General features: G+C 43.5%; 1 protein-coding gene across 1 annotated transcript in view; it reads right to left on the bottom strand.

Annotated features, from left to right (window-relative positions):
- Nucleotides 1-22118, bottom strand: part of LOC112104941 (integrin alpha-9) — a 295892-nt gene that overhangs the window by 243684 nt on the left and 30090 nt on the right. Inside the window, exons 5-7 of the mRNA XM_026663550.2 lie at nucleotides 7981-8048; nucleotides 1955-2084; nucleotides 38-123 (exon numbers count right to left, since the gene is read on the bottom strand). Of these exons, the coding sequence (XP_026519335.1) occupies nucleotides 38-123; nucleotides 1955-2084; nucleotides 7981-8048 (284 nt within the window). The remainder of the gene's footprint in view (nucleotides 1-37; nucleotides 124-1954; nucleotides 2085-7980; nucleotides 8049-22118) is intronic.

The raw sequence follows: 22118 nt of genomic DNA, 5'->3' as shown, positions 1-22118 counted from the left end.
ACATCTGACTGTATCATTGTTTGACTAAAAGCCACACCTTTCCGATGCCTCCATCCTGGGGAGCTCCTCCTGCGACGTCTGTGGTAGTTGGCTGGGAGAAATGACCTGCTGTCACTGCGTATCCTGTGCAGGAGGTTGGGTGGGGTGATGGGGAAGAGAAAGGAAAAAAACCAAAAAGGAAAAACGTGAGAAACAGGTCAGCCATCTGGATCACACTAATCAGGTTCCACAGTTCCTCTTGGAGTATAAATATCCCAGCGTCATGCAAAAAGCAGCAGGCACTCACTTTATACAGGAACTCGCCAACATTCAGTTCAAGTGTACATCACAGCAGGAAATTACAGTAAGCACTCAATTGTTTTTCCAAAAGCCAAGAAGGTGAAGGTGTGGGTGGGAGCCCGGTGAAGGACAGGCAAAGGTAGGAGAGACAATAAGTTAAAAATCCAGATGTGAGAAGAATGAGAAGCAGTAAAAACAGAAACCTGCACACAGTCAAGTGACCATATCATCAGAAAGAAACAGCTTTCATGCCCAGGGCCGGTACAACCCATTAGGCGACCTAGGCGGTCGCCTAGGGCGCTAGCATTTGGGAGGCGGTATTTCGGGTCCTTCGGCGGCGACCGGATCTTCGGCCACCCCGGTCGGCGGCGGTATTTAGGCGGAGGGAGCTGGGGCGGGGAGCTGCCGCACGGCTCCCCGGGCCGGGGGGAGCTGCCGCAGGGGGGGCAGAGAGCTGCCACAGGGCTCGGGGGGGGGAGGGGCGCAAGGTGAAAGTTTCGCCTAGGGCGCAAAACATCTTTGCACCCGCCCTGTTTATGCCTGTGAATGACAGTCTCATGTATGCTAAAGAGAATAATACTCCCTCAGTTAAAGTAACTGCCCATCATGGCATGGAAAAATCAAGTGCCTTTTCAGTTCATAGGGAAAAAAACAAAACATTAGATGAAGAGATCAACAAAGTTAATGCTTGAAAAAGAAAAAACAGGAGTGAATTTGAAACAGTATATAAAGAAAGTGTATTTGAAACAGGTAGATCAAAGTTTTATCTTGTTTGCTAAATTAAAAATGATATATAATAAGTTTAAAGGAGTCTAAGGAGAGAACTGGGTTTCTTTTCCTTTTAAGGATGTTTTGCATTCAGCTCGCCCCTCCATTGTGAATTATGGTTCTCCCGTCCACATGCTAAACACTGTAATTCAGGTCTAATCAGTGGAAAAATCTATATATGACTTTACATATATACACACACTGTTCATTTAACTATCCTTGAGTGGCACCTGCTAAATTATATTTATAAAAGACTGCAGGTTAAGGAAAATCAGCCTGAGTCTTTAGTCAAACAGCATTAGACTGTTGCCTGTTGAGTTTTCCAAGTCTTGACACTCCTAAACACTGGGGATTAGGTGGAAGCCTTTAAATTAATTTCACTTGTGACATCAGTTGATTTTAAAGCAAGGCCTCTAGAAGTTAAAAGCCTAGACTGTTAAACACCTACAAAATCTGCTCCACTCCCTAGCCCATCCCTCAATAGTCTCTTACTAATAAATCATTTATATAGTGCTTTGTTTCTTCAAATAAACTAATCATTCTACAGATACAGAGGAGCCGCTTAGCCCAAACCACACAGTAAGTAATGGCATGGCCACAACTAGAACTCTGGCATTCCTGGCTTCCCGTCTGTTACTTAGTCTACTAGACCATACGGTCTCACAATGCAAACCTGTTTTCTATATTCCAACAGCTATAATGTTGGAAGGGGGGGGGGGAAATGAACTAGTGAAAGTCCTTCACTGCTTTTTTCCTATATATTTTGTCACCAGCCACTCAAACCATTTTAAGCTAGCCACTTATTCTTTTACTTTACACCAACAAAACATTATTTCCACTGAAAAACAATTGCACCATTATTTTAACCTAATTCCAGCCTGACATCGGGGTCCGAGCAGCTACTTGCCTAAGTATGTGTACCGCCTGGCTATCACAGCATCATCATTCAGTTTGAAATAGGTGTTGTCAGTGAGGTTCAACACTTTGATAGTTCCCGTCCAGTAAAAAGACCCTGGTGCTCCCATGATGACCAGCTCCTATGAGAGAAAAGAAAACAGAGATGGACAGGAACCAGAAAAAAATATGAAAGAATTAATCGCAGCAAGCAATCGTTATGTTTTATAAGGCCAGGGGAGATTTAAATCAAGGCTTCACGCATGAATCTGCCCACAGAAAAGAGTCAGAATTATTCCTATGTTTATACAGTACTTTTCATCCCAAACATCCCCCTAAGCAAGTTTTTGCCAATACTGGAGGCACTTCACCCCACTATTAAAATACCTAAGCTCTCCTCCAACCCTTGCCCTTCACACAGATACCTGGAATCAATACACCTCTGTTGAACCCTCCTGCTACCTCGACAAGAAGCATCCCCAATCAATCTCACAAGCTATTGAACATGCCTACAAACATGCTCTTCCAACAACTGTTCCTCCCAGCTGCTTCGTCCTCCTACTACCCCCAAGAAGCATCAAAACTGAGCTACAGAATTCATCCACTTGTTCAACAAGCACCCTCGATCTACCTCCCAGCCTGCTGCCGACGGCTCACAGCTTCCAGGTGACATTGTAGACAAAAAGTCTATGGTTCAAAACAGGCTGAGGGACCAGATCCTCAGCTGCTGTAAGTCAATTGATCCTTACATCAGCTGAGGATTTGGACCTATGTATTTAAGAGAAATTGATTATATGAGGACCTTAAAAATGTAGATTTCCTCGTGCGTTTAAGGCTGTGTTTTGAGGGTGGAACTGTGCAAAACTCAGACCAGAGTCATGTACTTCAGCGGAGTTTCAAAGGGACCTGGGACAATTTATAGTTTCAGGTGGAAACTACTAGGCACCTGATGGTTATACTTTGTTTTGATCTGAAATCAGGAAAAATGTGATGGTATTAACATTTCAGCTGAGTTTTGCTTTGAGTTTATTGGACTTGACATTCAAAGCAAAACTCAGGCTGAACAAAGTCTTGTGAACTAAAATCAAAGAAAGATTCAAATGGACCCGTGCAAGTGGAAGCCACTGAGTTTCCCATCATTCCATTTGAGAGAAGGGGAGCCTTCTAATTATCAATGAGAACCACAAACATGTAATATACAGTGGTAGTGGTGGAAAAGAAAAACAAAAACAAAACAAGCTGAGCTCAGAGTGAAATCATATAGACGGTGATCCCTGGCTGAAAGCCAAGCCCAGCTGAAAAAACTAGTGTCACATTTGAAGGATTTGATTTAGCTGAACTAGGAAAGGGTAGAATAGGAGTTAATATAAGCTCATCATAAGAACTGGACAGTCTCTGATGTAAGAGAACTGAGTGAAAACTGGCTTCTATTTTCCTCACCCCTCAATAGTGTATGAGGCATTCAAACTCATTGCTGGTGAGAGAGACTACCCTTGCTGTATTCCACAGGTACTGGGGAAAACCACACTCTTTCCTTTTACCTCAGCACAAGCCATGAATCGTGGTCATCATGCAAACTGTACAAGTCTTGGAATTGACTAAGTTACAATGTCACTGTTTCTGCTGGTTTGCCAGAGGAGCACAATAGGGAAAGGGAGGAACCAACTTTTTTTCCCCATTTAAGACCTACGCTTATATGAAGCTTGCCTTGTTCTGAGGAGTTTATCAAAGTTTGATCAAAGTGTAGGAATATCACTACTACAACAACATGAATGTTGTTCCTAAAAGGAGAAAACTATGTCTAAGTGCTTCAGACCACCCTAAAGTGAAGCCTCAGTATAAATGTGCCTCTGTAGAAACAAATTGGTGCAGGAGGCAGACTGGGGGCAGGGGCAAAGGAGGGAAGCTGCAAGGCAAAGTAAAGGGATTTAAAGAGTGACACTTCTGGGAAAAGTGCCAGAGTCTAGGCCCAGTTTTCAAACATGGGATTCTACATGGACATGCAAACCCCAGATTAGGATGCTCTTAGAATATAAAATAGGCATTTCTGAGCACAGCAGATTGAAAAAATGATGCACTGACCTGTAGCTTTTTATGTGCATCTTTTAATTAAAATCTAAGCAGTTGTGTTTCTGTTGCTTGTATGACGGAAGACCACCTCAGGATGGTGAAATGGAAGATCATTTCTTTTCTCAGGGGACCATATATAATGATGAGGCAGAATCCCACCTGGGATTCTTATATCACGTGCTGTCATTTGAAAGCCCTTCATCCAGGATTTTTTTTAAATGTATGTTTTGGTCACTGAAGATCTGTTGTGTACAATGTGAAATATGGCAGCTAGAGCTTTTGGAAGGAAATCCCATACTCAGTTCCCTAAATCCAGAGAGACTTTACTCCAAACCACAGGGCGCTGGAGGGAATTCTCTGCCACATCAATGATGAACGTAATAAGCATTATTCTCAGCTCTGACAAGACAGAGCAGCACAGCCATGAATTATTGCTGTACAATTGTGTGAATGTATATGTAAATCTGTGCCTCATGCAGCTATACTATGAAATCCAGGAGGCCTGTGGTACAGAGTTTCCTTGTTTCTTTTCATTGTGCTGACAGACAGCTGGTTTTCTTCACCTGTTTTTTATAAAAAAAGGTCACAGGAAATTGTAACCCAGCAATCATGCCAGTAACACAGCCCCCCATTACCAGAAGAGTGGTGATAAACTCCTGTGCTAGAGAGTTCCAGTCCAGCGGAGCCTAAATACGGGCATTTCATGATGATACACAAGGACATAGATTGCAATACGCAGCTAAATAGAGGGGTGTGCTAAGCTACAGGGTTTTTTTCTTGGGAGTGGCTATGCCCTTGAGAACAATGGATTTTCCCTGGGCAGAAACAACTAGCATCAGCAGGACTGAGTGCACGAGTGTACAGTAGGGGCTTCCCTGTTTGACCCAGAAGTCGTTTATCTACATTTCTTGCTCAGGCTGAAGCTCCATAAGGCAGGAGCACTAAAAGTTCAAAGACATCTTTTGAACTAGGCTGGTGAGGGAGGTTTACAGCATGGAAAAAGAAACAGCCTTGATAGTACAGACAAGCCAGGAAACAGCTGTTGCTGACAAGTCTCCTGTTACCAGACACACTGCCATTGTCATAAGGGTTGCCACCCATTCCCAGTATACTTGGGAATATCTCATTCCAGTTTTTCATGCAGCGTACCCTAATTCTGTTTATATCAACCAAGACAATAAACCCTCTGGGCCAAATTTGATGGTGGTGTGTAAATTAGATCCCTCTCACATTACCTTGAACTCCTCGCACTAATTACACCCACTCTGCTGACGTCTAGGAGAGCTCTACCTTCCGTACCAGAAGGCATAAAGAGACTCGTTTAAATTCCACCTCCTTGGCACATAAGTTCTACTAGCTTAGACTCCAATAGACTAAGAACCCGAAAAGAACATAAGCAACTCCAAGGGAGTCTAACTCAGTGTAAGGGGCCCTAACTTACACATCACCTCCAAGTCTGACCCTCTGCATCTAAGGGAATCTAAATAAATAAGTCAAAGTGAGTCTAACTGCATGTTAAGGATGGCGAAGTTTATGTGATATATACACTCAGGGGACAGGAATGTTACACCAGAGTTTGTCTACACAGCAGGCAATGCGCACTATGTGGGTGTGGTTTCTAAAGCGCACTGATATACACCTCTACTCCGATATAACACGAATTTGGATATAACATGGTAAAGCAGCGCTCCGGGGGGACGGGGCTGTGCACTCTGGCGGATCAAAGCAAGTTCGATATAACATGGTTTCACCTATAACGCGGTAAGATTTTTTGGCAACCGAGGACAGCATTATATCGGGGTAGAGGTGTATTGCACTCTAACTGGTCCATGTAGGCCCTGCTGCTGAAAGTTCCCTAGTGCATTTTTACATATTGCTGTTTCAAACAGCACTACATTAAAGCACACTAGGGAACTCTTAGGGCACACTAGCAGGGTCTATACGGACCAGTTACTGTGCAATACATTAGTGTGCTTTAGAAACCACAACCATATAGTGCACATTGCTGCACTGCGTAGCTAAGCCCATAGATTCCCTTCTAGTATTGCATGGAGTCACTTGGACTCCCATCAGAATTTGGACCTCTCAGTTTAGTGGTTACCTTCTTTTCTTCTCCTTTTCCATTGTCATCAGCACTTTTGAGGTTCATGAATTTTAAAATTTTCTTACTGCATCTCCTATTGCTCCTCTTGCTGTGCATCTATTAGTTCTCTCTCAAGCACTCTGAACTGGCAATTCAAAGCTATACCTTCTGGCAGTCACTAACAGGAAGCAATGCTTCCAAAGTAACTGATTTAGGACAGCCCAGGAGTTAGCAGGCTAATGGCAATGGCACACACTGAAGTAACAACCATAGAAAACCACTGACTACTTTTAAAGATGAAGGAACCAGACCCAGGGAAGAAGGGGCATAGGGTTGATTGGAATAGAAAGATGAATAGAAGTAGAAGGGGAGAACTGAGAAGAGAAGGCCCTAAGTTTATGCTGCTTTCCAGATCCCACCTATCCTATTCCATCCTTCTATTGGCCTCCTCTTTCTTTTTAATCAAACGGGATATTGAATAGGGGCTTAATTTATCTACAGTGTTTCACTAAATGAACCATTAATAATCATGCTATCCTCCACCTTTCAGTGCATCAGCAGAAGTCACAGACATCTCACCATTGGATTAAACAGTGGAACTTCAGGAAAGTTTCATCTTAGGTCTGAATTTCGCAGCTCAGGCCCATCTCTGATATTGTATCAATGTAAAGTCATCATCATTAGTCACAAAGGCCAGGATTTTCAAACATGCGTAGAGATGTTACATGCCCAGCTTAGGACAACTTGAAGGAATCTGATATGCAGAATGTGTTGGGCATCCACTCTCTGCACCTCAGGCCTCTTTTTCAAAAAACTCTCAAATTGGGAACCCAAAAATCACTAGTCACTATTGAAAAATGTTGGCCTAATATTTGTTTTTATCTTTCTAAACATACAGCAAACAATATTCTACACCATGAGACAGGTAAAAATCTATTTTGATGCCTTAAACATTGATCATGTAACGTTTGCTCAAACAAGTAGTCCCACTAATAGTAAAAGAGCTACCCTCATGAGTAAGAATTGCTCAAGTGAGTAAGGGTTATAGGACTCAGCCCTTACCGAATCACATATGAAGAGAGAAACAGACTCTTTCCTCCATGGTATCTTTGGCTTTAAAAACTAACAGGAAAAAAATGAAGAAATTCTGAAAAGAGATGAGTGTACCATTAGGAGAAGGTAGTTTGTGTTTGATATGAATGCTACTGAGAAATTTAGGGTAAAATGTTCTAATTTTTTGGAAGTTCAAAAACAAAATTTCACTGCAGAAATAATGAACCCTAATGTCATTGAAGTGAGATCAATGATGTTACATCAGGGATTAATTTGACCCAGCATTTATGTAATTGCCCAGCCACAGCTCTGAAAAACATATTCCACAATACCAGTTTGAGACAGAAAGAATGGATAAGGCATCAGAAAACAGTATGTTTTCTAAATTTAAGGACTATTAAAAATCATTTCATTCATGGGGGGGAAATTTTAAAACAAAATTTAAGAGAATAAATAAAGTGTAAATCCTGAGACAGAAACTGTGGGACCTATATGGTTAAAATATTCCCTCAGGATAGTCTTCAAAGTTCATTAATTCTTCCCTGGGGGTACTCAAGCAGAAATCCATTCATGTGGTTCATATGTATTATGTAATGTATGAGACTTCACAGTGACGCATTTCCAGAACTGTGGGAGGAGAGACATTGTAAAAGGTGGGGGTTTGTTTGCTGCGTTATTGAAGTCAGAACATTATAAAAGGAAATATGCCAAGTGCATTGAATGCAGCTAACGGCGCGTTTCTGTTTCCACACTCCTTCCCAGTGTACATGGCAAAACAAGCAGGAAAATGCATCCACAAACTTGAACTTTTCTTCAAAACCACCATTACCCACCTCAGTGAAGAAGCCCGCTATTCCAGCCTGACACGAGCCATGCTCTTCCCCGTATTTCTTCTTATACTCTAGATTGGAGGGGGAGGAAGAAAACAAACCACAGTCATGTCATTCCGTGCCAGCTGTGCGCAGCTCACAGTTCGCTGAGCTCCCTGCTTCATTCCACATGTACTGCTGAGTGCTGAGCCACAAAAAAGACTAACTGGAGCCAAAGGAGGAAAAACTCAGGAATTCAGTGAGCCTCAGAAATTTAGGCCTCTCTTCCGCAGTACATGTATATTGCCAAAATGTACAGTTGACCAGTCTTTGCTGAAGAGGAACAGCAGCAACAAAAAAATCCCATTTGTGATCATATATGGCTACAAACTTTCAGTGACAGGACAGGAATAGCAGGACAATAGCAAGAGGGCAAGAAAGCAGACCCAGGAATTGTAGGTCTCAGTGGTATATACCAGCAGCAACAATATTGCCTATTAAATTATAATTGTGTAGTTTAAGGCAATACACTCTTCTGTTCCCAGCTGAGCTGTCCAGCCACATTGCTGTAAATGTTGGCTAAAAGTTACAAAAGGGAGTAGGACCCCTGGATTCTCTCTCCAGATCTGTCATTCACTTGCTGTGTGGCCTTAGGCAAGTCACTTAACCTCTCCTGTGAATCAGATTTTCCATCTGTAAAATAGGTATAGTAATACTCAACTATAACATAGCGGTGTAGTTTTATGCAACATAGTGTGGTGAAGCTTAGTATTTATAAAGTGCTTTGAGCGCCACGGTTAAGAGGTACTATATAAAAGAACAAAGTATTACAATACTGGTGTATTCAGCAAACCAAACTAATCACAACCACCCTCATCTCAGTCTTATTAGCAAATAAAATCTAGGTCTAGTGGCAGGACACTCCATCCACCCAAAACAATAAAAGAATGCTGAGAGGAAAGACTTGTGCATTCATTCCCACTTTCATATTGCCTACAATGCAATTGACAACACACTTCATCCCTTCATAAGGTTTCATTTCCAACTCTAAGAGATACCAAAAAACATATACCTCAAATTCATCAAACTTGCATTCCAATGCAAAACCTTAACATTGACTTCATATGCTTCTGGATTAACAGGTCAATCATACATCACACTGACTGTCACAGGTTCACACAGCTGAGGAGTTATTCTGCTGTAACACTGCTAAGCAGGGCCGGATTAACTTTTTGTGGGCCCAGCACCAAACATATTTGTGGGCCCCCACTGAGGAAATAGGGCATGTGATGGGGGGTGGTCCACAGAGCGAGAGGCCGGTTGGGGGCAATGAGGTGCAGCTCAGCGGGAGTGGCCCCACTCATCCCAGCACAAGGACACAGTTTACAACCCATAACTGCTAGACACATACTGGTCCGCCCAGCCCTGCGCTGCCAGCGTGCCCCTTCCACACTGCCGCCCTGCCCAGGGCCCTGCCCTTATGCCCAGCACCCCCTCACCCAGAGACTTCCCCCACAGATCCCTATGCCCAATGCCCCCGGTCCCACTATGCCCAGCACCGCCTGCCCAGAGACCCCTCCCGCTGACCTCCCACCACAACTGCACAGCACCCTGCATACCATACCCCCAGCCCAGCTCCCCCACCTACAGATCCCCTACTGTCCAGCACTCCCCTCACAGTCCCACCAGCACAGCTGTACAGCACCCTGCATACCATACCCCCTGCCCAGCTCCCCCACCTACAGATCCCCTACTGTCCAGCACCCCCTTCACAGTCCCACCAGCACAGCTGTACAGCGCCCCATATTCCTGCGGGAATTTTGCATCAAATTCTGTGCATAATATTTTAAATTCTGCAATTTTTTTTTTTACAATAAATAAATGTGGAAGCTCCGCCATGGCAGTGGGGAGCACAGGCCACTGAGGTGGGAGAATACCCTCCAGCCTCCCCCGCCCCCTGGGACAGGGACTTGGCAGTGAGGCTGAACCTGACCCTGACACAGCACAAGGGCCAGGCCTGCCACAGAAACACCCTGGGGCCCTGCTCTTTTTGCGCCAGGCACACCAGATGTGGGCAGGGAGGCTCAGCCTGGCAGTAGGATCCAAGTGCAGAGGGACTTAGTGTGGGGGGATCCAGATGGGGGTAAGAGGGTTCTGTGGGGGCAGTCTGGGGGCAGGCAGCTCAGTGGGGGATCTGGATGCACAGGGAGGTTCCAGGTGCAGGGGCAATGAGAGTCTGCAGGGGGGACTAAGTGAAAGTGGTTGGAGCTCAGCCGGGGGGGGGGGGGGGGGGGGGGGGGGGGGGGGTGGTTGGGGCTCAGTGGGGAGGGTGTCGGGGGGGCTCATCAGGGTGGTACAGATGCAGGGGAGCTGGGGCGTGTCAGGGTGAGGGTTTGATGGGCCTGCTTAACAGGGGAGCACCAGCTGCTGCCAAGGGGATCTGCATGCTGGGCTCCCGCTTCCCCTATCCCCTTCTCTTTCCCATCCCATCATAGGTGCGGACTTCTGGTTTTGCCAGTGGGTAGTTAAGGCACAGGCCTGGGGGCCAGGTGTTCTGGGTTTGGTTCTCTGTTCTGCCACAGACTCCCTGCTTAGCCTTGGGAAAGTCACTTCACCTCTGGGTGCCTTAGATCCCACCTGCCAAATGGGGCTAATGCTGACCCTGCCTCCTAGGCTAAATCCATTCATGGCTGTGTCATGATGGGGGAAATGAACATACCCAGGTTGGTTGATTTGGGCTGAATTTCTTCACAGCCTGAGAATGAGAGCCAGCTCCACATAGAGGGAAACAGGAGAGAGAGGGGCTCAGGCCAGCTCCGCACAGAGGGGGGTCAGGGCTTTAGCCCTGCATCTTCTGCACTAGGGCAGCTGGGGCTTCAGCGCTGCATCTCTTGCCGGGGTCAGGGCTCCTCCTCCTCCCTCACCCCTTCCCCCCCCCCAGCGCAGCTCCTGCCGGGGTCGGGGCTCCTCCTCCCCCTAAATCGCCACTGTACCCACCAGCCCTAGGCTAGCTGGGCTCCCTTGGGTCACCTGATGGCTGCTGTAGCCGGAGTGGAGCCTGAAACCCTACAGGTGGACACCATGGCCACCAGCCCAAGAGGTGCAGGGCGGTTCCCGTTGCAGTGGCGGGGCGGGGGCAGATCAGGGGCGGGGGCTTTGGGGAAGAGGCGGGGTGGGGGCAGAGCGGGGGAGGGAGCAGTTTTCCTGGCCAGCTGAGCCGACCAGGGGATCTGGCTGGCCGGGATCCCTTCTAACTCTGGGCCCGGCACCATGGTAAACCCAGTACTGCTGCTAAGGTCATTGTCAAGGTTTAAACGGAACTCTGTAATGGTTTAGGAACCTTAACTATGGTGCAGCTATCATTGCATGCAAGCTACATGTACTTGGCCTCTACCCTTCTTGGAAGAAATGGAATGTAAAATGGCTGCCGGTTTGAGCTTCAGAGCCGAAATTGCTCAGATCATCTGTAAAGTGTGGGACAACTCCAAAGGAAGCAGTGCTGCCCACACAATAAACCAATCAACTGCATGGGTGGCCAGATAAAAATTTCTCCTCTCTACTACTACTTATTACCATTCAGTCTTTGAATCAGAAGCAGGACCCCTGAAGTGTACAGAGTGCTTCTTCAATCTGTACAAGTTCTTCAGCCCTTATCTTTGAGTTCCTCTCTCCACACTGCCAACTCCCTCCCATGAGCTCCCGCTTGAACACCAAAACTCCTCGCTCTCCACCTGGGCCAGAGGAAGTATTTATTGCTGTACCAAGGCCTCTTATTGCTAAAAATCAATCTGTCCCCTTTTTATTCAAAACACTCTCCAGTTATTTTCTAGAGACAAACAGGAACCATACCTCCTAAAACAAACACCCCCAAACTCTCAAAGTCTGAACCAGAATCTTCACAATGGGCCAAATCAAAACCTGGCATCCAAAACACCCTGAACTTTGGAGTGTTTAAAACCCAGATCTGAATCCAACTTTTGACACATGGGCCCATCTCAGTTTTCTGAGCTTTATTTTCCAAGCTTTACCAAACGAATGAATGTGCAATTGCAACATATTGCCACTTCCTGCATATTACAACATCTTCCCCTGGATAAAGGGGGCTCCAGGGAAACAGAGTAATTGAGTTTCTAAAAACATTGACCATATAGCCTGGTAACACTTCACAATAAGTAACCATTAACTCCTTGCTAAATTACAAAGGAATTTACAAGGAACTGCTTGGCATGTTACCCCTTTAGAACCAAATCAGTTCCTCATGGTGTGTGTTATTCTACTGAAGACCAAAAGAACTTAATAAACCACTGGTTTCTTCATGGAAACCATTTTTAAAACATGTACTAAAGGAAACAGTGACAGGACTAACAAGTAATTACTTTAGCATTTCACACTAGTAAAAACACCTAAGGTCTAAACAGTTGAGTAGGGAAATGAATGACATTTTGTCACAGCTGAGGGCTCTCTCAATTTTTCAGAATCTGCTAAAATTGCAGATAGTGCTGAGAGTGACAGGTCTGATGGCATAATCAATTCAAAGTACAGCCTTGATCCTCATGGTGCAACACATGTATAGATAACCCCTGGATCCACACAGTGGGGTTCTATGTGGGCTCAGGGTCCACCAGCATGGTGCATCTTTCAGGTTCAGAGTTTAAGGCAGCAACTCCAGTAGGAACATATGAAAATGTAATTTAAAACAAGTTCTCAGGGCAGTTCACCTGTATCCCCACCACTTTATTACTAGCCCTGTACAGACAGTCATTTGTAGAGTTAGCCTCTCCTTGTAAGGGAGAATTTTGTATTTGTTTATTTAAAAGTGATCTTTTATGTGATGAGGACCAACAGTCATGGCTTTTTCTTTCTAGAATTACTTTTCTGGGACGATGCCAGGCAGGCAGGAATGTCACAGGAGCCCTTCTTTGTTAGAGTCTGTCTTTCATCCTTAAATAGGACTGTGCCAATGTCTGTCACATATTCTTGATCTGTCCAACTCGAACCCTTTGATTCCCACCACAGTAACGTATTTTTATTTAAATGGGACATGCTCATCCTGGGGAAATTCTCTCCTCACCCTGACTCTGTACCTGAAAAGTTGCCCTGTAATCTTTCATGGTCACCCACTTATGGTCTAATTCCATATCCTATACATCTGGCTCCCAGGAAGTGTCAATTTTCCAAGACTTCAACAGCTTTGCATAGGCTTTTGCAATGTAGACACCTAACCCTTTTGAGAAGAAGATAGCTGTCTTCTTTATTATTTTAAAATATAGCTTCTTTTGCTGATGAAAGGTACCAGATAGGTAGCCCTGGAAAATGATCTCTGTTGTTTATCCACAGGACAGATGCAGCTCACGTAGGGAACGCAAAATTCCCCATGCTAGTGCCTCGGCTCTAATCTAGAGGGATCACGTCTATGAGGGAGAAGTTATTTCATCATCTCAACTCACTGACTCCTTCGCCTGCTGAGATTGCTAAAATGGATCACCCAGGTGCTTAGCTAGAGTAAGTCAGGCTAGCTCCACTGAGCACAACAGAACTACACCGATTTACACCCGGTGAAGACCTGGCCCAATGCCAGTGTGCTCATAACTAGAGTGAGACCATCATTTCATTGTGCACACAGGCCACCAATCATTCACTAGGCAAGTAACAGCTTTCAGGCACTACCAACTTTACCAGGACCAGTGACTAGGAGATGAAACACTAATCACTTATTAATAGAGATGGTCAGGAAATTTTCAACAAAATGATTTTTGCCAGAAATGCCAATATATTGAAACAAACTTTTTGTGGGAACATATCGGTTTCGATGAACTTTTGTTGGGATAGGTTTCAGGTCAGAGAGAGAGAGAGAGAGAGAGCGCATGCACACGAGTGTGCACTACCCATTCCAGAATAGCCAATAGCCCAGTTGTTAGGGTACTAACCTTAGATGTCAAGAGATACAAGGACTTGTTCCTGAATCTCCCACATCACCAGTGAAGGCCCTAACCACCCGGCTATAGAGTCAGTCATTCCCTCTGACCCAATGAATATGTAATTATTGACACCAAGGGGAACAGCTCCTATAGGAGAGATTAAGATCCACTGCAGAATAGCTAATAGCCCAATGGTTACAGAACTGACCTGGGATGTAGGAGATGTAGGTTTACATTGCCGCTCTTCCTCTTTCACACCAGAGACTTGAATCTCGGTCTCCTATCTAGGGTGCTATCTAGAGTCACTCTCTTTTTCATTTACATTTTTTGGACGTCTCAGTTCTATCTTGATGAACATGAACATGAAAATTTTGAAATCTTAAAAACATTCATGACAGGAACACCATTTCCCACCCCACTCTATTCATTAAACAATCTTCTCCGAGCCTCAGACTTTTAAAAATTGGTTTAGCCCTTCATTTAGGAGAGCAGATGAAAAAAATTATTTTTTTTTAAAAACACAGCCAACCTCCATGTCTTCCTGTTAAGGAGCTAGAACAACTGTTGCATGCCAGTCCTGTTGACATTTTGATAAACAAATGTTTTATTTCACTATAAAACTAATAGAGCTGGCTCATGGTTTAGTTGAACATGTTCTTCAAGAAAGTCACTGTACAATTCAGCTTTCAAAAACCAAACATTGCCAAATGTTCACAAAATTAAATTAGAAGATTTCAGGCAGATAAGGATATGAATTAGTCCCAATAGCACAGCAAAGGATGAAAGTCAATTAAAACATAATATTTCCAGTTCTAATATTTTCTCCTTTTTCTGCTTCTTCTCAGTTATGTCCAGATTGCACCGATACCTTTCAACACAATCTGTCATGGGTTTAAAAATGTTATTGCTCTTTATTATTTATAAAGCACCCAAAAGCATGCTCCCACTGATTTCAAAGGAATTTGCATCAGACCCGTATAGGACAAATAAAAAGACGAAAGGTGAAATCCTGCACCCACTGAAATCATGGGAGTTTTACCATTGACTTCAATGGGGCCAGGATTTCACCCACAGTTGCCACACCAAAGAACTTAAGGCCGAATCCTGCAAACACCTACGGACATAAGTGATTTTATCCACAAAAGTAGTCCCATTGGGTTCAAGGGGACGTGTACTCACTTGCGTAAGTGTTTGCAAGATCAAGTCCTAACTGCAAATGAGGGACCACAAACAAATGTAAAACAAGAGAAAGATGAGGAAGGATAAAGGCTTTAGCAATAGGTGTGTGGGATCACTCAGGTTTGGCATATATACCTCTAGATGTTTCCAGAAAGATTTTTGGGCACAGTGCAACTGCGCCGGTTCAAGTGACTAACCGTCCAAAGTATGATCTAGATATGGACTCAGGCGACTAGGCCAACTCACGCCACCATGGCTACATTTCTATTTTTAGCGCGCTAGCGTGGCTATGTCTACTTGAGCTGGAAATTACAACTTCTGGCTCCAGTGTAGACATACCCCCAGTCGCCTGGTGAAGGTGTTCTGCTGTGTATAAATATTATATATTCACTGGGCCAGAGAGAATGATTCTATTGTTCAGTGGTTAGGGCACTTCCCTGGGCTGTGGGAAACCCAGTCTCATTGCTCTAATGACTATTTATATATAAAGTGGAACATCTTCAAAAGGAGAGCGAGTGACTACACACCACCCAAGAACATCCCATAGCCCAGAGGTTAAGGCACTCTTACTAGAGGGGGAAGAATCAAGTTCACATCCTTTCTCCACATCAAGCAGAGTGGGGAATTGAACCCAGGTCTCCCACAACCCACGGGAGCAGGGCCGGCTCCAGCATTTCTGCCGCCCCAAGCAAAAAAAAAAAAAAAAAAAAAGCCGCGATTGGCGGTGGCAGGTCTTTCGCTCCCGGAGGGAGCGAGGGACCTGCCGCCCCCAAATTGCCGCAGGTGCCACCCCTCTCCCTTGCCCGCCCCAAGCACCTGCTTGTTAAGCTGGTGCCTGGAGTCAGCCCTGCACGGGAGTGTCCTAACCACTGGACTAATGTTTATAAAGGAAGTGATGGCACCTCCTCCTCCTTTTTTGTCAATGGCACCCAAGTGCCAGGAAAAAAATTGGCCAAAAACTATTTGTCGAATGTGTGTCAAATTCATGAATAGTTTCAGATCAGCGAAACTGCACTTTTCAGCAAATAAACTTAGTTTTGTCCAGCTTTAGTTGAAAATCCCTTGAAGTCAATGGAGCTGCAGGGCTGACTTTGGCCTGCAATGTACATTTTTAAACATTCAAAAAAATATACTTCAATATACAGCATTAGGGGAGAAATGAAGAACCTATTATTGTTTGAATGAACTGAAAACATAAAATTAATTCTAAGTTAACAGTGGGTAGGATTTGTTGATTGACATAATTTTGCAACACGTTGGACTGCGTCCACTGAGGCTTACATTTTAATAGAACGCACTGTACAGCTTTATGTGATGCGCAGAGTTCAGTGTTTCCAACTCACTTATATGGCCAGTACTGTCTGTTCCAAGCAGTAAGCCTATATTTCACACAAATAACTGGTTATGCTCTCCTTACATCAGTGGGCACTGGGGAACTCATCTAGTCAAGTAATTTCTGAATTTGTATATAACCACAGCAGGCTGTTATACTGCCTGTTGTCAATGAAAGGGGGCATTAAAGCAGTTGAATTTGAATGAGTACTACATACATCTCTGACAATATAACATGGAAAAAATAAAGTGGGTTCAAAACCAGACTGATTTGGACCATTTCATAAGAGTAGCCTTGCAGTGCACAGAGCCATGTCCTCTCTTCTACCTACCGCCATACTTGTATCGTGCCCCCACACCATCGTGTTATCTTAGCACTTTCATATGTGTAGCTCAACTTATCCTCACAGTACCCTGTGAAATAAGGTGGTATTAGCCACATTTGACAGAAGGGTAACTGAAGCATGGAGACTTTAAGGTAGGTCTACACCGCAGCTGGGAGCAGGCCTCCCATAGCTCATAGACAGACATGCACTAGCTCCATTGGAGCTAAAATTAGCAGTGTGGACATGGTGGAACAAGCAGCAGAATGGGCTACCCACCCAAGCTCAGGCAGGCTTGTACTCAAGAGAGTAGCCCATGCTTCTGCTCGGACCACACCATCCACACTGCTCTTTTTAGTGCTCTAGCTCAAGCAGAGCTAGCACATGTATCTACCCAGGCTGGGGGAGACACTCCCAGCTGTAGCGTAGACATATCCTATATGGCGTCTACAGTACGAGTGTGTGTAAGTCAGTGGCAGACCTGAGACTAGCACCCAGGTCTCCCACTTTCCAGCCCAATGCCTTTACCCCAAAGCCATTCTTCTGCAGGTCACCCTTCCCCCATCACATCTCATCTGCAATTGCTGCCTGTCGCCACCTGTGAAGCAATGTTAGTAAATGCAACTGCCTTGATAACACTGTAACTGAAACCCTCGTAGAAGCCTTCATCTCCTCTTCCCTCGACCATTGAAACTGCCTTCTCTATGGTCCCCACACACCCAAATTCTCAGACTCAGCATGTGCAGAACGCTGCAGCCTGCCTCCTCACAAATAAAGAGAGGCTCAGTCATAGGGTTACCATATTTCAGCAAGCAAAAAAGAGGACGGGAGGAGCCCCGCCCCTGTCCTGCCCTAGCCCCGCCCCTGCCCCTCCCACTTCCCGCCCCCCTCAGAACCCCCAACCCTCCCCCCGTTCCTTGTCCCCTGACTGCCCCCTCCTGGGACCCCTGCCCCTAACTGCCCCCCAGGACTCCATCCCCTATTTATGTACAGGCGTGACTACCTGCCCTTTCCTGGTTATTATACGCGGCCAGTCCGCATCCACATCCAGTAGTTAAAAAAACAAAAAAAAAAACTAATAATTTAAATTGGAATTTCATCCATTAATAAGTATTTATTATATAATTAAAACCATTCTATTGAAGGACAGATATTAAATAACACTAAATAAGTTAATGTTCAAAACAATATTAAAAATTTGAAAATTTAGAGCATGGAAACCAAAATAGCTAAAATTAAGTTTTGGCAAGATACACGGAATGGAAACTCCGGGATCTTTACCTGTCACTGAATATAGCCATCATACCAATAGTGGAATATAAAACAAGTCTACATATACTCTCCTTAAAATTTTTACTTCTGTCCATTCCCAATAATTGTGACAAATCATTATTACCTTCACTCCACTTGCCACGCGCCCCAAGCACAAAACCAAAGAAGTGAATATTTTTACCTCCCGTTAAGTTTTTAATTTCTTCCTCTAACTCAAGATAATAAGCCACCTTCTCACTGTGGGCTTGTTCCAAACTTCCGGCATTATCCTCCCATCGCACTGTAACATCAACCACCACTGCTGTATCTCCTTTTATAAATATAATATCCGGCTTTCTTAACTCACCCTTACTATTTCTCAAATGGGGCTCTATCATTGCCTTCCACCCTAATTTACCAACCTTATCTACAACTGCAGACACTACTCTATTATGCCTTTTTATCCTAGCATTCTTAGTCTTATAACATTGTCCTGAGATATGGGGAACAGTCTCCCGCACTTTACCGCACCATCTACAAAGAGCATTCACACCTCCTCTTCCTCTTGCTAATGTCTCCCTAGTAGGATAAATATTTGCCCTAAGCTGCAATGCTGCGATATACGCTGACGATTTAACTTTAGTAGAGTTTCTAAAAATCGAATTACTAATTAAATCATTTTTAAAATATTTTATCCCTATTCCCTGACATCTCAGTTCCGACCATCTTAAAAATTCCTCTTCCCTCCATTTCTTGGGATGAGATGTTACTGCACTAAATGACAATATTTTATCCACAAGATTTTCTCCTACATATAGATAAGATAGGTCCATCCAATCATCTCTCGAGACAATATGTCTCCTCCATTTACGAATTAACATATTTGGGATTTGCACACTAAACTTAGTGAGAGCTAAACCACCATCCCTACCTCTAGAATAAAATATCCCATCTGTGGTACACTGAGGTAAATGTAAAATCTCTTTAACTATTTTTCTAACTAACACATCAAGATCGTCTAAAAGATTAAAAGGGGGTTCTATTAAAAGAAGATTATAAAATAGCTTCGGTAAGATATATGTCTGTAAAATTAATATTTTTTGGGCCGGTTTTAATGGGGCCTTAATTAAATTCTCACTCCAATCTTTCAATTTTTCTTTAAGTACCGGTCCCCCTACACCTATCCAGGGATCTATTCTAGCCCCTAAATATTTTTCAAAATCCCCTGGTTGAACATATTCAATCTCCTCTGACCCTATCTGCCAATTATCCTTAGGATTAACTACATAGGTTTTATGTTTAGTTAAAATATGAAAGCCTTTCGTTTTCTTCACATTAACAGAGAGATTAGTATTTTTACAAAACTCCTCTAAGATACCCAAATTTTTAATCATTCCTTTATATGAGCTACTTAAAATTGCCACATCATCGGCAAAAGCCAATGACGTGACACCATTACCCTTAACATAAAAACCACTTCCTTCTACTTCTAATCTAGTTAAAAGGGGATCCATAGCAATATTAAACAAAATTGGGGACAACGGGTCACCCTGCTTGACCCCCCTCCTAATTAAAATAGACTCAGTAGCTTCATCACCCACCCATACCCTAGTTGTGCAATTATCATAAAGGTCCCTAATAATATCTATAAAATGTTCATCTATACCAAATCTTCTCAACCCGGCTATTATATGTCCGTGTCCCACAGAATCAAATGCTTTAGCCAGATCTACGAACACTATTGCAATTTCATTCCCATTTCGTTTAGCCCCTTTAATCAAATTATCTAATATAGCAATATTTTCCTCACACCCAGGGGCGGATATAAACCCTTTTTGTCTACTACATATCTTAACTGTTTCCACCAGTCTTTTTGCTAATATTTTGGTATAGATTCTAATCCAAACTGACCCAATTGTCAATGGTCTCCAAGATGTTAACTTCTTCATTTCCTCCTCATCTTGTGTCTTTGGTATTAAAATCGTTCTATTTTTCTTAAATTCATCTGGTACCTGTCTATTTAGAAACCATATATTAAAAATTTTTGTAAGTATTAAGGAGTCTAAATTAAAAATATCCCACAAATTGCTCACTTTTACTTTATCTGGGCCAGGAGCACTATCTTTTCTTATTTCTCTTAAAGCTATTCTAATCTCATCCACAGAGATCGGACTCATTAATATATCATTATCCGCATTCTCTGTGGATGATGGCCACCCTATCATATTACCATGTCCAATTGTTCCCAAAATATTGACATAGTATTCCTCAATTTCTTTCATAGGGATAGCACACTTAGCCTTATCTGGCTCTCCCATTATAATGCGAGTCAATCTTCTTCTATCCTTATCAAATAATTGTTGATAGAATTTATACTTAGCTTTCTTTGTAGCATATCTCCTAATTGCATTAAATTGCTTCCTTCTCCCCTCCTTTCTCATCTTCCCTTTTCCTTTATTCCTCAACTCTATTTGACTTTCATTTCTAGGGTCCTTTCCCTCTACTAATGAATAACATACTTTTTCCAACATTGCCCAACCGAGAGCTTTTGTTAAATCCTCCTTTAATAATCCTTCAATTTCCCCTAAACTATTTATTATTTCTCTTCCCTCCCTACTTTGTTTTCCCCGTTTACATATTTTCTCCACTAAATCCACTTCTGGGTGTCCTTTTAGTGGGAAAATCCTCTCTCTTGGGGGCGGAATTTCTAATATATTTACTCTAATGTCCTCTACCTCAGTCACTTCCTCCCTATCTCCTGTTACCACTAACTTCTTCTTTGCTAATTCTCGTCTTTTATCTGATATTTGTTTATTCGTTTTGGTCCTCATCTCGCTCTCAATACATTTATTTATATTCCTTTTCCCAATATATTTCCTTTCCAACTGTATAAGCTGCGCAACCTCATCTTTGGTCCATATACGAGATCTAGTCGATCCCTCTTTGATCTTACTTTTAGCAGCCATATCTTCTTTTCTTTGCTCATTCCTCACAGCAGGGTGTCTATGTCTACAGTGTTGGCTCAATCCAGATCTAGTATGAAAACCAAGCCCACAGACCGAGCACGTATGGCTCTTCATTGGGGTATCCGCCTTCTTGGGTATGCACTTGGGGTAGTGGCAAGCTATATTATGATATTGAGAAGATTTTCCACATTTACTACATACAACTCGTATGGCTTTACTTTTATGAACCACATTAATGTGTTTGGCCCATTTACCAAATGTTGGTAATATCTGGGGACATATTGGACAATTAAAACTATCAACGGGATACTCTAAATAAAAAACCCCATCCTTCCACGAACTACTTTCTAATATATTTATATTACTACCAGTACTGTTAAGATCCTTATTACGATCCCTATTAAAATCAGTACTTGGTCTAAAACTATTTAATAAACTAGACCCATTAACTAAATGAGCATTAAGATATCCCGATTCGCTAACATATGGATCATCAAATGTACTTAAATACTTAAAATCTGGATTGAAACTTTCCATAGTTAAATCATTAAAAGTGTCCCTTGTAAAAACCATCGGTAAGATAGATAAAATCTCCTCACCATGATCATCACAAACATTCTCCTCTACCTCCTCTCCATGCTCCACTGGGAGGACTTGATTCTCACTCTCATGCTCATGAGACTTCATTATAGTCCACACCATTTTATCCATTGGTCCAGCGACCCTGATCACACCCCTAATATATTTAACACTGTCAGCCGGGGCATCAAAGCCAACAGCGGGGGCGTTATTAACCCGGTCCAGCGCCAATCCGGTATAAAAATATAAATTACTTTTTTCCATAGCTAAAAGATTTACCCTTCTCAGGGGGAAACTAACCCTTTCCAGGGGGAAACTAACCCGTACCTGGGGGAAACTTACCCTTTCCAGGGGGAAACTAACCCGTGCCTGGGGGAGACTACCCTTACCAGGGGGAATCTAACCCTTACCAGGGGGAGTCAACCCGTACCTGGGGGAGGCTACCCTTACCAGGGGGGCATCCATGTGGCACCATATGGGGCTGCCCAACCCCGTCCCACACCCCACTGAATGTGGGATGTGGGTTCGTCCTCCGCAATCCGCCTGGCTATCCAAGCCAGTTACCGGCTCTCACCACGAGGAGGGAGCGGTTGGACTTGCAATCCAGAGGCTTT

The sequence above is a fragment of the Terrapene carolina genome, unplaced genomic scaffold, assembly GCF_002925995.2.
Source record: "Terrapene carolina triunguis isolate 2854851 unplaced genomic scaffold, T_m_triunguis-2.0 Scaffold33723, whole genome shotgun sequence".
NCBI classification, from domain to species: domain Eukaryota; kingdom Metazoa; phylum Chordata; order Testudines; family Emydidae; genus Terrapene; species Terrapene triunguis.
The sequence above is the reverse complement of the archived record's forward strand: the minus strand, read 5'-3'. Positions and strand labels throughout refer to the sequence as shown.